The sequence below is a fragment of the Petromyzon marinus genome, unplaced genomic scaffold (genome assembly GCF_048934315.1).
Source record: "Petromyzon marinus isolate PM22_M1 ecotype Great Lakes invasive population unplaced genomic scaffold, UKy_Petmar_22M1.pri1.0 PM_G_Scaffold_42, whole genome shotgun sequence".
Classification (NCBI taxonomy): domain Eukaryota; kingdom Metazoa; phylum Chordata; class Hyperoartia; order Petromyzontiformes; family Petromyzontidae; genus Petromyzon; species Petromyzon marinus.
In genome coordinates, this window is record NW_027422994.1 from 1,359,463 (window position 1) to 1,376,481 (window position 17,019).

The window sequence follows — 17,019 nt, forward strand, 5'->3', positions numbered from 1 at the left end:
ATGGTCTGTGGATTTAACACACGCTATGGGTTGGGTATGGTCTGTGGATTTAACACACGCTATGGGTTGGGTATGGTCTGTGGATTTTTACACACGCTATGGGTTGGGTATGGTCTGTGGATTTAACACAAGCTATGGGTTGGGTATGGTCTGTGGATTTAACACACGCTATGGGTTGGACATGGTCTGTGGATTTAACACACGCTATGGGTTGGGTATGATCTGTGGATTGAACACACGCTATGGGTTGGGTATGGTCTGTGGATTTTTACACACGCTATGGGTTGGGTATGGTCTGTGGATTAACACACACTATGAGTTGGGTATGGTCTGTGGATTTAACACACGCTATGGGTTGGGTATGGTCTGTAGATTTTTACACACGCTATGGGTTGGGTATGGTCTGTGGATTTAACACACGCTGTGGGTTGGGTATGGTCTGTGGATTTAACACACGCTATGGGTTGGGTATGGTCTGTGGATTTAACACACGCTATGGGTTGGGCATGGTCGGCGGATTGAACACAGGTCGGTGGATTTAACACACGCTATGGATTGGACATGGTCTGTGGATTTAACACACGCTATGGTTTGGGTATGGTCTGTGGATTTAACAAACGCTATGGTTTGGGTATGGTCTGTTGATTTAACACACGCTATGGGTTGGGCATGGTCTGTGGATTTAACAAACGCTATGGTTTGGGTATGGTCTGTGGATTTAACACATGCTATGGGTTGGGCATGGTCTGTGGATTGAACACAGGTCTGTAGATTTAACACGCTATGGATTGGACATGGTCTATAAATTTAACACACGCTATGGTTTGGGTATGGTCTGTGGATTTAACACAGGTCTGTAGATTTAACACACGCTATGGATTGGACATGGTCTGTGGATTTAACACACGCTATGGGTTGGGCATGGTCTGTGTATTGAACACAGGTCTGTAGATTTAACACACGCTATGGATTGGACATGGTCTGTGGATTTAACACACGCTATGGGTTGATCATGGTCGGTGGATTGAACACAGGTCTGTGGATTTAACACACGCAATGGATTGGACATGGTCTGTGGATTTAACACACGCTATGGGTTGGGCATGGTCTGTGGATTTAACACACGCTAAGGGTTGTGCATGGTCTGTGGATTGAACACACTGCATGGGTTAACCATGGTCTGTGGATTGAACACACTTCATGGGTTGAGCATGGTCTGTGGTTTGAACACAGGCTGTAGGGTGGGTATGGTCTGTAGATGTAATATGCTTTGGGTTTAGCAGCGACTGTAAAAACACGATTTAAAACTATGTTTTATTCTACCAGGTAAGGCCTGCTGAGTTATATAGCTCTTTTTCAAAAGCCATCTGGACATAACTGATAGCTCAACGAAGCGGTGTATGTGGAAATTTATAGCACCCAAATACTAAAATTTAACACACATCTGGTTAACAAGTGGCATATGCTGCTGATAGGTTGACCAAGGCGACACCAGTAATTTGGTTGTTCTTGAAACCGTCTCCTATGTACTGGGTGAGGTTTAGCACTTGGCCAGTGCAGGACTTGCGCGGCTGGAAATCAGATTGTTCTGGAAAGAGTTGTTCCTCCAGTATAGGTGATTGCTGCTTCAAGATAAGTCTCTCAAAAAGTTTGAAGAGGTAGCAGAACAAGGACATTGGTCAGACGCTCTTAGGGTCAGATGGGTCTTTTCCTGGCTTTGGAAACGTGACAAGTCTTCCGTGTCTTGGGTATGAGCAAAGAAATTTAACATTCTCAAGAGCCAATCCCTTGTTTTTAGTGCAACATTCTTTAACTGTTCAGTGCAGATGTCCGAATGCCTGCTGCCTTGACAGTCTTTATACCCTTGATGGCTTCCAGTGCCAATAAAGACCGGTAAACTCTTTCCACTGCAGTTCATCCAGCATGAGCCTATGAGTCTTGCAAACATTAAAACTTTTCAACATATAACATTCACCATGTATATGCTTTCGGTAAAATGAAAACAAAAACTATTAAATAAATGAACTATTAACATTATCATGAAAACCAGCACTGTTCAATTACTCTGCATGACATTTTGCAAAGCACCAATGTTGTGGGTAACGGCTACAAATTGACAACTTTTATGACAAAGTTTATCTCACAAAATAATCAGGAAATAACATTTTAAAAACCATAATCAGTATAGATTATCACAATGTGATGTTATTTTGGAAATGGATAGTGTTATTTCGTAATTGCTTATGCCTATAAAGTAGAGAAAATGGCTATTATTCCCCACAAACTTTGTTACCAAAGCACATACTTTGCTTTTGAGGGGGGGGGGTCGACAATTTTCGGGAACCTTTTATATCAAATATTTACTCCCCAATTTCTTAACTCTTTAGACTTCTGCAAGCCTCTTATAATTTTGTTAGTGGAGAAATGGGCAAACGGCCCACCAGGCTTTCACAATAGCTGAGTATCTGTGTATGTATATGTAATGCTTCCACAGAGTACTTTTTCGCTCTTGTCTTGATAAATTGGCCGCAGACATGGCAAAATGCGTCTGCCGGATGCTTGCAGCCTCTTGATGCCATCTCAGAAAAATGCAGATATGTATCCACTTAGGCAGCTGGAACTAAACTGAACTGGTGGGCTTAAGGCCCCTGTATTTATACTATTTATATTACTGGAAAGTTCCAGAATGTTCTAGAAGTTACTACAAGTTTACTCAGCACTGAATCTATCTGGAATGTTCTGGAAAATAGGATAATTTCTAAATATCACTCTCCTGGTCACAAAAGCAAAGTTTGTGGGGAATAATAGCCATTTTCTGTACTTTTGAGGCATAAGCAATTAGGAAATAACACTCACTACCCAGGAACAAAAAAAATTGTGTTATTGCAGACCTTGAATCGTACGATGTACTAAAGTGTCCCCATACCCTGGACACCCTTGCAAGCACTATATTCCAGCTCGACTTCCCTGGCTTCCAACTGCCATGGGAACAACGGGGCAGCACATACCCGGACCCACACGAAGCACGCGAGTTGCAAACGCCCGATGCACAAGTTGCGAATCAGAGACTCTCCTGTGTGCAACTGCGGCTCCGAAATTAAAACCACGTAGCGCGTGAATTCGCACTGCCCCAAATATAAACGTGAGACTAGGCAATTTAATGGATGAATACGTTTACGGCAGAATCTTTAATAGTTGGCCTTGATTGACCATAAGGAAGGAGATTCAGATATAATATTGAAATAAGTAATATTAAAATTTGCAGTATCCCTAGAATTTTGGCCTAGCTGGTCCCATCCATCAGCCCCTCTAACCCTGGCCTGACCCACTGTCCAGGACGCCCTTGATGGCCACAGGGGCCTGGAACCACACGCAGTCGTTCTCGCATGGCTGGCCGAGGGCCGTGCCCAGCGGCTCCTCCAGGCTGTTGCTAAACGCGACGACGACCCTCCTCCCGCGGTTGGGCAGCTTGTAGTTGAGCTTGGGATTGAACCAGTCGACGCCGCAGTCCCTGTGCGCCCACAGCAGCAGTGTGGCCGAGGTGACAGGCAGAGCGCGCGGCTCGCCAAACACATTCTGCACGAAGAGTGAGTGAAACACGTGGCGGCTGTAGCGAGCGTGGCACAGTGAATCGCCGCTGCCTCCCAGCGCCAGCTCGTGGAAGTCCAGCTCGTAGAGCTCAAGCGGCGACATGGGGCTCGGCCCTAGCAGGATGAGGACCCGGGGCACGTGCGACAGGGAGAAGAGCGTCTCCAGGTGGCCGCTCAGCTCGCGCAGGGCCGTCAGCATGCGTGCTTCTTGCCTTAACCTGGGGGGCACCTCTGCCTGCAGGGAAGAGGGGAGGGAGGCGTTCACACCAGGACGAAAGCCACGGTCTTCAGCCACCAACAGAACTGCTGCCCTGAGATGCAATTGCGGATATTATAAACATCACGTCCAGCATTATTACGTTGTGTCCCACATCAATATATCCACCTCTACCATCACCGTCACCACAAACTAGAGGCCGACCGAAATTCGGTTTGGGCGCCGAAAGTTGGCAAATGGCCTCTTTCGGCATAGTTTTGGTTTCGGCCGAAAGTAAATTTTTAACTTTCGGTCTGGTTTCGTTTTCGGTCGGCCTCTACCACAAACATCGCAACAGTCACCTGTCACACCATACTATCACCACCACTATATCCGGCACATATTATCCATCATCACATTCACCTCCACCATCACATTTAACATCAGCAGCAACATCGACTATCACCCCATCCAACATTAAACTGCCACCTCGCCACCATCGCCACATGTACGAGTCCTTAAGAGATGCTGTAGTTCAGCGACTGTACTCCATGGGTACAGCATCATCTAACACGTGAAGGACACCAGCCATAATGATAAAATGTATCTTTACTTTTTATAATCTCACTAGCTTGACTACCTGGCTGCGCCCGGGACGCCCGGCCGTCTTTGTCTCCCCAGTGGCGATGTTCACACACCACACCAGTTACTCGTTTGAGTCGACCTAGGGGAGGCCCAGGACCGGTTCAAATAATCGTGGTGGCCGTGAGCGGGAATCGAACTCGGGTCGCCGGGTTTGTAGTGCGGCGCGCTAACTGCTACACTACAATGCGTTACTCTTCCACACACACACAGACACACACAGACACACAAACACAGACAACGCTAACCACTACACTACAATGCGTTACGCTTCCACATGCGTGGGTCACGTGACAGAACTGAAATCACAGCTCACTTGCCGTGCAAAAAATAAATGCATTATTGAGCTCCCCAACCCCCCTCCGAAAAATAAGAAAGTGTATTTTTATAATTTTTGCATGGTGTACAGTCTGGAAAGTACCCACATGGCAAATTTCCAGTTTGTTGCATGTCGGGAAGTACGCTAAACATTTCGAACAGACACACAATCACAACTTTGCCTTTTATATATATGGAGATTTCTATTACTGTATAAACATCACCGAAATTATTAAAACCTTAATTTCATGTCGAATGTAGCCCGCTCGTGTCCACCCTTCGCGTCCACAGCCGCTCCGCCTCCACACACGACCCGGGGTCAGGTCTAAACCAATCGGTGACCTTGCGCCCACACACCGAAACCCAAATTGCTGAACCCTCAAAGCCTACACCCCTGCACACTCCACCCCTGCACACTCCACCCCTGCACACTCCACCCCTGAACACGCCACCCCTGCACACTCCACCCCTGAACACTCCACCCCTGCACACTCCACCCCTGAACACGCCACCCCTGCACACTCCACCCCTGAACACTCCACCCCTGCACACTCCACCCCTGAACACTCCACCCCTGCACACTCCACCCCTGAACACGCCACCCCTGCACACTCCACCCCTGAACACTCCACCCCTGCACTCTCCACCCCTGAACACTCCACCCAGCACACTCCACCCCTGCAGACTCCACCCCTGAACACTCCACCCCTGCACACTCCACCCCTGAATACTCCACCTCTGAACACGCCACCCCTGCAGACTCCACCCCTGAACACTCCACCCTGCAGACTCCACCCCTGAACACTCCACCCCTGAACACGCCACCCCTGCAGACTCCACCCCTGAACACTCCACCCTGCAGACTCCACCCCTGAACACTCCACCCTGCACACTCCACCCCTGAACACTCCACCCTGCATACTCCACCCCTGCACGCTCCACCCCTGAACACTCCACCCCTGCACACTCCACCCCTGAACACTCCACCCCTGCACACTCCACCCCTGAACACTCCACCCCTGCACACTCCACCCCTGAACACTCCACCCCTGAACACTCCACCCTGCACATTCCACCCCTGAACACTCCACCCCTGAACACTCCACTCCTGAAAACTCCACCCCTGAACACTCCATCCTGCACACTCCACCCCTGAACACTCCACCCCTGAACACCCCACCCCTGCACACTCCACCCCTGAACACTCCACCCTGCACACTCCACCTCTGCAGACTCCACCCCTGCAGACTCCACCCCTGAACACTCCACCCCTGAACACTCCACCCCTGAACACTCCACCCCTGCAGACTCCACCCCTGAACACTCCACCCTGCACACTCCACCCCTGAACACTCCACCCTGAACACTCCACCCCTGAACACTCCACCCCTGAACACTCCACCCTGCACACTCCACCCCTGAACACTCCACCCCTGAACACTCCACCCCCACCTCACCACTCCCCTCACCAGGTGGCTGTGGAAGTGCAGCAGCTGCGGGTAGGGAAGCGGCAGCTGGCCGCGCTGGTACAGGGCGTGAGCGAAGATCTCCCAGACCAGGGCGCCAAGGCTCCGCTGGCTCACGGCGCCGCGCACCGTCACCTCGCAGCGCCGCGCCGACATCGCCGCCGCCACTCTCCTCTCCTTCCTCCTCCTCTCTCCTCCTCTCCTTCCTCCTCCTCTTCTTCCTCTTCTTCTCACTCCCCTCGCTCGCCCGGCTCCGCTGGCCCGTTAGTCGTCTCCCAGTTAATAAACTGAACAGTTCAAAACGGCGTCACGTGGCCTACCCACCGGAAAAGGGCACGACGGGAAGAAGGGGCGCGGCTTAGGTGAGGGGAGGGGTTTGGTGAGGGGTTTGGTGAGGGAGGGGTTTGGTGAGGGGTTTGGTGAGGGGAGGGTTTTGGTGAGGGAGGGGTTTGGTGAGGGGAGGGGTTGGTTAGGGGGGTTTGGTGAGGGGAGGGGTTTGGTGAGGGAGGGGTTTGGTGAGGGGAGGGGTTTGGTGAGGGGAGGGGTTGGTTATGGGGGTTTGAGGGGTTTGGTGAGGGGAGGGGTTTGGTGAGGGAGGGGTTTGGTGAGGGGAGGGGTTTGGTGAGGGGAGGGGTTTGGTGAGGGGAGGGGTTTGGTGAGGGGAGGGGTTGGTTAGGGGGGTTTGAGGGGTTTGGTGAGGGGAGGGGTTTGGTGAGGGGTTTGGTGAGGGGAGGGGTTGGTTGGGGGGTTTTAGGGGGGTGGTGAGGGGAGGGGTTGGTTGGGGGGGTTTGAGGGGGGTGGTGAGAGGCGTTGCGTGGAGAGGTAAGGGGGAATTTTTATTTAAAGCTTTCGTGACTGCAGTAATTCATATTCTTAGCTCTTTCGGTAAAGTCACGTTGAAGGGAAACAATAAAATAATAAAATATATACAAAACAATAAAAATTCTCACGACGTTTCGACCATAACACAAACGGTCATCATCAGGTGTGAAAAGCAATGGCAAGAAACATTTGAAAGAAGTGTCGGTATTTATTTATTTCTAAACGGGTGTTTTATTTCTTTTAAAAAAAACCAAAAAACCGTTAGCATCACGGGCAGTGATTTGGCAGTTTATTTAGAAGGACAAGTCCATCTATGTTCTGAAAAGAGGAGGGGGAAGACGAAAAATTAATGTTTGCTGTCTGAAAGAGCTGAGAATAGGTTAGCGGGAGTTGAGGGGAGGGGTTGGTTGGGGGGGGTTGAGGGGGGTCGTCAATGTAAACATGAAGATTGATGAGGGGACTGACCATCGTTGAATAAGTGACTGGATGGAGTGCTGCATCAACCATAAACCTACTCTACATTGAATTATAACAAGCACAGCGAGGTAGGAACTGGGTGCCGCAGTGTTGAGATGTTAACTACCTCGCCTGGTATACAGGTCGTGGGTTCGATCCCAGTCCTGACACCTGGATATTTGGAGTTTGCATGTTCTCCCCGTGGTCACATGGATTTTTCTCCAGTACCTCCGGTTGTTCTCTCCACATTTAGAAACATGCATCGAGAGTATATAGCTCCTAGAAATTTCCACATGATAAGCCACTTCATTGGGCTATCATTTGTGGCCAGATCGCTTCTAAGAGCTGTATAGCTCAGTGGGCCTTGCCTGGTAAGCTAAAAATAATTTAGTTTCAGTTTGGGGGTGGCTCCCCACCCCAGACAGGTTCACATCACAAGTCCTGCCGAGTGCTCACCTTCTCCACCTTCTTCTCCAGGATCTCCTTGACCACCTTGCAGAGATTCTCAAACTTGGCCTTGGCCTCCTCCTGTCTCTTTTTCTCTTCCTCATCTTCCGGAAGCTCCATGCCCTCCTTGGTGACGGAGACGAGGGTCTTCCCGTCAAACTCCTTCAGCTGCTGCACGCAGTACTCATCGATGGGCTCCACCATGTACACCACCTCCAGGCCACGCTTGCGCACGCGCTCCACAAACGCAGAGTTGGCCACTTGCGCTTTTGACTCGCCTGCGAGCTAAATCGCGGTTCACAAATTAGCCTTCCGGCACCACGGCCTCGTCTAACGGTTTGGCAAATTCCCGCTCAAATGAGCATCGCGACGATGCTCATCTCCCGTTTACAGTCCCATTCCAAATTCCTTTGGCGAAGACTAATCTAAAGGAGAACCACTGTTAACAACCACAAAGTGGAATGCTATTTATAGACCGAGGGACGATTAACAGTCTGCAAAGCTTCACAATTAGATTACTTGTACAGTCTACACTTAAATTCAATACTTGGGCAACGTTCTTAGCCAGGAAGTGCTAGCAGGCTGTGTGAAGAGCAGCGTGTGTCGTGCAGCAGTGCGTGTGTGGTGCCATGGAGTGTGGTGTCGTGGCGCGTGTGGTGCTGTTGGCACGTGCGTGTCTGCCCGCACCGGTGATGTAGTAGATGTGCTTCTGGTTTTCTTTCATTCGAGACACGTAGTCCTTCAGCGAGCACATGTCCTCGCCCGACATGGACGTATGGTAGCGGAGCAGCTCCGCCAGCTTCTTCCGGTTCTGAGAGTCCTCGTGGATTCCCAGCTGTGGGGAATAACGATAAAAGGCAGAGCGACAGGGTCAGATTTCCCCCTGACGAACTGAACGACGGGAAAAGCACGAATCGCAAAATATTCAAATCCACACCGCTGCAGAAATTCGGCAAATGGTGAGAGCATCCACCTTGATGTTTTTGGAGAACTGCTCATAGAACTTCTTGTAGTTATCTTTGTCCTCGGCGAGCTCCGCGAACAGCTCCATGGACTTCTTGATGATGTTCTTGCGGATCACCTTGAGGATTTTGCCCTGCTGCAGCATCTCACGCGAGATGTTGAGGGGAAGGTCCTCGGAGTCCACCACTCCCTTCATGAAGTCTGCAAACGGTGAACATTCACGGCTTTAGTATTTATCACTGTAAAAACTCTAGAGAAACCATTGAATAGAAGTGCTTTAAGGGAGGAAAAAAATGACATTGTTTACGAGTTGCTCTCAAGCCTGCATGCATCCCCGCTTACTGGATTTAACACACGCTATGGGTTGGGTATTGTCTGTGGATTTAACACACGCTATGGGTTGGGTATGGTCTGTGGATTTTTACACACGCTATGGGTTGGGTATGGTCTGTGGATTTAACACACGCTGTGGGTTGGGTATGGTCTGTGGATTTAACACACGCTATGGGTTGGGTATGGTCTGTGGATTTCACACACGCTATGGGTTGGGCATGGTCGGCGGATTGAACACAGGTCGGTGGATTTAACACACGCTATGGATTGGACATGGTCTGTGGATTTAACACACGCTATGGTTTGGGTATGGTCTGTGGATTTAACACACGCTGTGGGTTGGGCATGGTCTGTAGATTTAACAAACGCTATGGGTTGGGCATGGTCTGTGGATTTAACAAACGCTATGGTTTGGGTATGGTCTGTGGATTTAACACATGCTATGGGTTGGGCATGGTCTGTGGATTGAACACAGGTCTGTAGATTTAACACGCTATGGATTGGACATGGTCTATAAATTTAACACACGCTATGGTTTGGGTATGGTCTGTGGATTTAACACAGGTCTGTAGATTTAACACACGCTATGGATTGGACATGGTCTGTGGATTTAACACACGCTATGGGTTGGGCATTGTCTGTGGATTGAACACAGGTCTGTAGATTTAACACACGCTATGGATTGGACATGGTCTGTGGATTTAACACACGCTATGGGTTGATCATGGTCGGTGGATTGAACACAGGTCTGTGGATTTAACACACGCAATGGATTGGACATGGACTGTGGATTTAACACACGCTATGGGTTGGGCATGGTCTGTGGATTTAACACACGCTAAGGGTTGTGCATGGTCTGTGGATTGAACACACTGCATGGGTTAACCATGGTCTGTGGATTGAACACACTGCATGGGTTAACCATGGTCTGTGGATTTTTACACACGCTATGGGTTGGGTATGGTCTGTGGATTTAACACACGCTGTGGGTTGGGTATGGTCTGTGGATTTAACACACGCTATGGGTTGGGTATGGTCTGTGGATTTAACACACGCTATGGGTTGGGCATGGTCGGCGGATTGAACACAGGTCGGTGGATTTAACACACGCTATGGATTGGACATGGTCTGTGGATTTAACACACGCTATGGTTTGGGTATGGTCTGTGGATTTAACTCACGCTGTGGGTTGGGCATGGTCTGTGGATTTAACAAACGCTATGGATTGGGCATGGTCTGTGGATTTAACAAACGCTATGGTTTGGGTATGGTCTGTTGATTTAACACACGCTATGGGTTGGGCATGGTCTGTGGATTTAACAAACGCTATGGTTTGGGTATGGTCTGTGGATTTAACACATGCTATGGGTTGGGCATGGTCTGTGGATTGAACACAGGTCTGTAGATTTAACACGCTATGGATTGGACATGGTCTGTGGATTTAACACACGCTATGGGTTGATCATGGTCGGTGGATTGAACACAGGTCTGTGGATTTAACACACGCAATGGATTGGACATGGACTGTGGATTTAACACACGCTATGGGTTGGGCATGGTCTGTGGATTTAACACACGCTAAGGGTTGTGCATGGTCTGTGGATTGAACACACTGCATGGGTTAACCATGGTCTGTGGATTGAACACACTGCATGGGTTAACCATGGTCTGTGGATTTTTACACACGCTATGGGTTGGGTATGGTCTGTGGATTTAACACACGCTGTGGGTTGGGTATGGTCTGTGGATTTAACACACGCTATGGGTTGGGTATGGTCTGTGGATTTAACACACGCTATGGGTTGGGCATGGTCGGCGGATTGAACACAGGTCGGTGGATTTAACACACGCTATGGATTGGACATGGTCTGTGGATTTAACACACGCTATGGTTTGGGTATGGTCTGTGGATTTAACTCACGCTGTGGGTTGGGCATGGTCTGTGGATTTAACAAACGCTATGGATTGGGCATGGTCTGTGGATTTAACAAACGCTATGGTTTGGGTATGGTCTGTTGATTTAACACACGCTATGGGTTGGGCATGGTCTGTGGATTTAACAAACGCTATGGTTTGGGTATGGTCTGTGGATTTAACACATGCTATGGGTTGGGCATGGTCTGTGGATTGAACACAGGTCTGTAGATTTAACACGCTATGGATTGGACATGGTCTATAAATTTAACACACGCTATGGTTTGGGTATGGTCTGTGGATTTAACACAGGTCTGTAGATTTAACACACGCTATGGATTGGACATGGTCTGTGGATTTAACACACGCTATGGGTTGGGCATGGTCTGTGGATTGAACACAGGTCTGTAGATTTAACACACGCTATGGATTGGACATGGTCTATGGATTTAACACACGATATGGGTTGATCATGGTCGGTGGATTGAACACAGGTCTGTGGATTTAACACACGCAATGGATTGGACATGGTCTGTGGATTTAACACACGCTATGGGTTGGGCATGGTCTGTGGATTGAACACAGGTCTGTAGATTTAACACACGCTATGGATTGGACATGGTCTATGGATTTAACACACGATATGGGTTGATCATGGTCGGTGGATTGAACACAGGTCTGTGGATTTAACACACGCAATGGATTGGACATGGTCTGTGGATTTAACACACGCTATGGGTTGGGCATGGTCTGTGGATTTAACACACGCTAAGGGTTGTGCATGGTCTGTGGATTGAACACACTGCATGGGTTAACCATGGTCTGTGGTTTGAACACAGGCTGTAGGGTGGGTATGGTCTGTAGATGTAATATGTTTGGGTTTAGCAGCGACTGTAAAAACACGATTTAAAACTATGTTTTATTCTACCAGGTAAGGCCTGCTGAGTTATATAGCTCTTTTTCAAAAGCTATCTGGACATAACTGATAGCTCAACGAAGCGGTGTATGTGGAAATTTATAGCACCCAAATACTAAAATTTAACACACACCAGGGATTGAGTATGGTCTGTGGATTTAACACATGCTATGGGTTGGGCATGGTCTGTGGATTGAACACAGGTCTGTAGATTTAACACGCTATGGATTGGACATGGTCTATAAATTTAACACACGCTATGGTTTGGGTGTGGTCTGTGGATTTAACACAGGTCTGTAGATTTAACACACGCTATGGATTGGACATGGTCTGTGGATTTAACACACGCTATGGGTTGGGCATGGTCTGTGGATTGAACACAGGTCTGTAGATTTAACACACGCTATGGATTGGACATGGTCTGTGGATTTAACACACGCTATGGGTTGATCATGGTCAGTGGATTGAACACAGGTCTGTGGATTTAACACAAGCAATGGATTGGACATGGTCTGTAGATTTAACACACGCTTTGGGTTGGGCATGGTCTGTGGATTTAACACACGCTAAGGGTTGTGCATGGTCTGTGGATTGAACACACTGCATGGGTTAACCATGGTCTGTGGATTGAACACACTTTATGGGTTGAGCATGGTCTGTGGTTTGAACACAGGCTGTAGGGTGGGTATGGTCTGTAGATGTAATATGCTATGGGTTTAGCAGCGACTGTAAAAACACGATTTAAAACTATGTTTTATTCTACCAGGTAAGGCCTGCTGAGTTATATAGCTCTTTTTCAAAAGCCATCTGGACATAACTGATAGCTCAACGAAGCGGTGTATGTGGAAATTTATAGCACCCAAATACTAAAATTTAACACACACCAGGGATTGAGTATGGTCTGTAGATTTAACACACGCTATGGGTTGGGCATGGTCGGTGGATTTAACACACGCTATGGGTTGGGCATGGTCTGTGAATTTAACACACGTTATGGGTTGGGCATGGTCTGTGGATTTAACACACGCTATGGGTTGGGTATGGTCTGTGGATTTTTACACACGCTATGGGTTGGGTATGGCCTGTGGATTTAACACACGCTGTGGGTTGGTTATGGTCTGTGGATTTAACACACGCTATGGGTTGGGTATGGTCTGTGGATTTAACACACGCTATGGGTTGGGCATGGTCTGTGGATTTAACACACGCTATGGTTTGGGTATGGTCTGTGGATTTAACACACGCTGTGGGTTGGGCATGGTCTGTGGATTTAACAAACGCTATGGGTTGGGCATGGTCTGTGGATTTAACAAACGCTATGGTTTGGGTATGGTCTGTTGGTTTAACACACGCTATGGGTTGGGCATGGTCTGTGGATTTAACAAACGCTATGGTTTGGGAATGGTCTGTGGATTTAACACACGCTATGGGTTGGGCATGGTCTGTGGATTTAACAAACGCTATGGTTTGGGTATGGTCTGTGGATTTAACACATGCTATGGGTTGGGCCTGGTCTGTGGATTGAACACAGGTCTGTAGATTTAACACGTTATGGATTGGACATGGTCTATAAATTTAACACACGCTATGGTTTGGGTATGGTCTGTGGATTTAACACACGCTATGGGTGGGGTATGGTCTGTGGATTTTTACACACGCTATGGGTTGGGTATGGCCTGTGGATTTAACACACGCTGTGGGTTGGTTATGGTCTGTGGATTTAACACACGCTATGGGTTGGGTATGGTCTGTGGATTTAACACACGCTATGGGTTGGGCATGGTCTGTGGATTTAACACACGCTATGGTTTGGGTATGGTCTGTGGATTTAACACACGCTGTGGGTTGGGCATGGTCTGTGGATTTAACAAACGCTATGGGTTGGGCATGGTCTGTGGATTTAACAAACGCTATGGTTTGGGTATGGTCTGTGGATTTAACACACGCTATGGGTTGGGCATGGTCTGTGGATTTAACAAACGCTATGGTTTGGGTATGGTCTGTGGATTTAACACATGCTATGGGTTGGGCATGGTCTGTGGATTGAACACAGGTCTGTAGATTTAACACGTTATGGATTGGACATGGTCTATAAATTTAACACACGCTATGGTTTGGGTATGGTCTGTGGATTTAACACAGGTCTGTAGATTTAACACACGCTATGGATTGGACATGGTCTGTGGATTTAACACACGCTATGGGTTGGGCATGGTCTGTGGATTGAACACAGGTCTGTAGATTTAACACACGCTATGGATTGGACATGGTCTGTGGATTTAACACACGCTATGGGTTGATCATGGTCGGTGGATTGAACACAGGTCTGTGGATTTAACACACGCAATGGATTGGACATGGTCTGTGGATTTAACACACGCTATGGGTTGGGCATGGTCTGTGGATTTAACACACGCTAAGGGTTGTGCATGGTCTGTGGATTGAACACACTGCATGGGTTAACCATGGTCTGTGGATTGAACACACTTCATGGGTTGAGCATGGTCTGTGGTTTGAACACAGGCTGTAGGGTGGGTATGGTCTGTAGATGTAATATGCTTTGGGTTTAGCAGCGACTGTAAAAACACGATTTAAAACTATGTTTTATTCTACCAGGTAAGGCCTGCTGAGTTATATAGCTCTTTTTCAAAAGCCATCTGGACATAACTGATAGCTCAACGAAGCGGTGTATGTGGAAATTTATAGCACCCAAATACTAAAATTTAACACACACCAGGGATTGAGTATGGTCTGTAGATTTAACACACGCTATGGGTTGGGCATGGTCTGTGGATTTAACACACGCTATGGGTTGGGCATGGTCTGTGAATTTAACACACGTTATGGGTTGGGCATGGTCTGTGGATTTAACACACGCTATGGGTTGGGTATGGTCTGTGGATTTTTACACACGCTATGGGTTGGGTATGGTCTGTGGATTAAACACACGCTATGGGTTGGATATGGTCTGTGGATTTAACACACGCTATGGGTTGGGCATGGTCGGCGGATTGAACACAGGTCGGTGGATTTAACACACGCTATGGATTGGACATGGTCTGTGGATTTAACAAACGCTATGGTTTGGGTATGGTCTGTTGATTTAACACACGCTATGGGTTGGGCATGGTCTGTGGATTTAACACACGCTAAGGGTTGTGCATGGTCTGTGGATTGAACACACTGCATGGGTTAACCATGGTCTGTGGATTGAACACACTTTATGGGTTGAGCATGGACTGTGGTTTGAACACAGGCTGTAGGGTGGGTATGGTCTGTAGATGTAATATGCTATGGGTTTAGCAGCGACTGTAAAAACACGATTTAAAACTATGTTTTATTCTACCAGGTAAGGCCTGCTGAGTTATATAGCTCTTTTTCAAAAGCCATCTGGACATAACTGATAGCTCAACGAAGCGGTGTATGTGGAAATTTATAGCACCCAAATACTAAAATTTAACACACACCAGGGATTGAGTATGGTCTGTTGATTTAACACACGCTATGGGTTGGGCATGGTCGGTGGATTTAACACACGCTATGGGTTGGGCATGGTCTGTGAATTTAACACACGTTATGGGTTGGGCATGGTCTGTGGATTTAACACACGCTATGGGTTGGGTATGGTCTGTGGATTTTTACACACGCTATGGGTTGGGTATGGCCTGTGGATTTAACACACGCTGTGGGTTGGGTATGGTCTGTGGATTTAACACACGCTATGGGTTGGGTATGGTCTGTGGATTTAACACACGCTATGGGTTGGGCATGGTCTGTGGATTTAACACACGCTATGGGTTGGGCATGGTCTGTGGATTTAACACACGCTATGGTTTGGGTATGGTCTGTGGATTTAACACACGCTGTGGGTTGGGCATGGTCTGTGGATTTAACAAACGCTATGGGTTGGGCATGGTCTGTGGATTTAACAAACGCTATGGTTTGGGTATGGTCTGTTGATTTAACACACGCTATGGGTTGGGCATGGTCTGTGGATTTAACAAACGCTATGGTTTGGGTATGGTCTGTGGATTTACCACACGCTATGGGTTGATCATGGTCGGTGGATTGAACACAGGTCTGTGGATTTAACACACGCAATGGATTGGACATGGTCTGTGGATTTAACACACGCTATGGGTTGGGCATGGTCTGTGGATTTAACACACGCTAAGGGTTGTGCATGGTCTGTGGATTGAACACACTGCATGGGTTAACCATGGTCTGTGGATTGAACACACTTCATGGGTTGAGCATGGTCTGTGGTTTGAACACAGGCTGTAGGGTGGGTATGGTCTGTAGATGTAATATGCTTTGGGTTTAGCAGCGATTGTAAAAACACGATTTAAAACTGTTTTATTCTACCAGGTAAGGCCTGCTGAGTTATATAGCTCTTTTTCAAAAGCCATCTGGACATAACTGATAGCTCAACGAAGCGGTGTATGTGGAAATTTATAGCACCCAAATACTAAAATTTAACACACACCAGGGATTGAGTATGGTCTGTGGATTTAACACACGCTATGGGTTGGGCATGGTCTGTGGATTTAACACACGCTATGGGTTGGGCATGGTCTGTGAATTTAACACACGTTATGGGTTGGGCATGGTCTGTGGATTTAACACACGCTATGGGTTGGGTATGGTCTGTGGATTTTTACACACGCTATGGGTTGGGTATGGTCTGTGGATTTAACACACGCTGTGGGTTGGGTATGGTCTGTGGATTAAACACACGCTATGGGTTGGATATGGTCTGTGGATTTAACACACGCTATGGGTTGGGCATGGTCGGCGGATTGAACACAGGTCGGTGGATTTAACACACGCTATGGATTGGACATGGTCTGTGGATTTAACAAACGCTATGGTTTGGGTATGGTCTGTTGATTTAACACACGCTATGGGTTGGGCATGGTCTGTGGATTTAACAAACGCTATGGTTTGGGTATGGTC

The 17,019-nt window shown here is 47.9% G+C and overlaps 1 protein-coding gene across 1 annotated transcript; it reads right to left on the reverse strand.

The window, feature by feature from the left end:
- Positions 1-1,397: 1,397 nt before the first annotated feature.
- On the reverse strand, positions 1,398-6,592 carry LOC142917130 (MAD2L1-binding protein-like). The gene is made up of 2 exons (XM_076061829.1): positions 6,216-6,592; positions 1,398-3,825 (listed from the first exon to the last, which is right to left on the reverse strand). The coding sequence occupies exons 1-2, from the start codon at positions 6,366-6,368 to the stop codon at positions 3,310-3,312; spliced, it is 669 nt and encodes a 222-aa protein (XP_075917944.1). The 5' UTR covers positions 6,369-6,592; the 3' UTR covers positions 1,398-3,309.
- Positions 6,593-17,019: the final 10,427 nt, after the last annotated feature.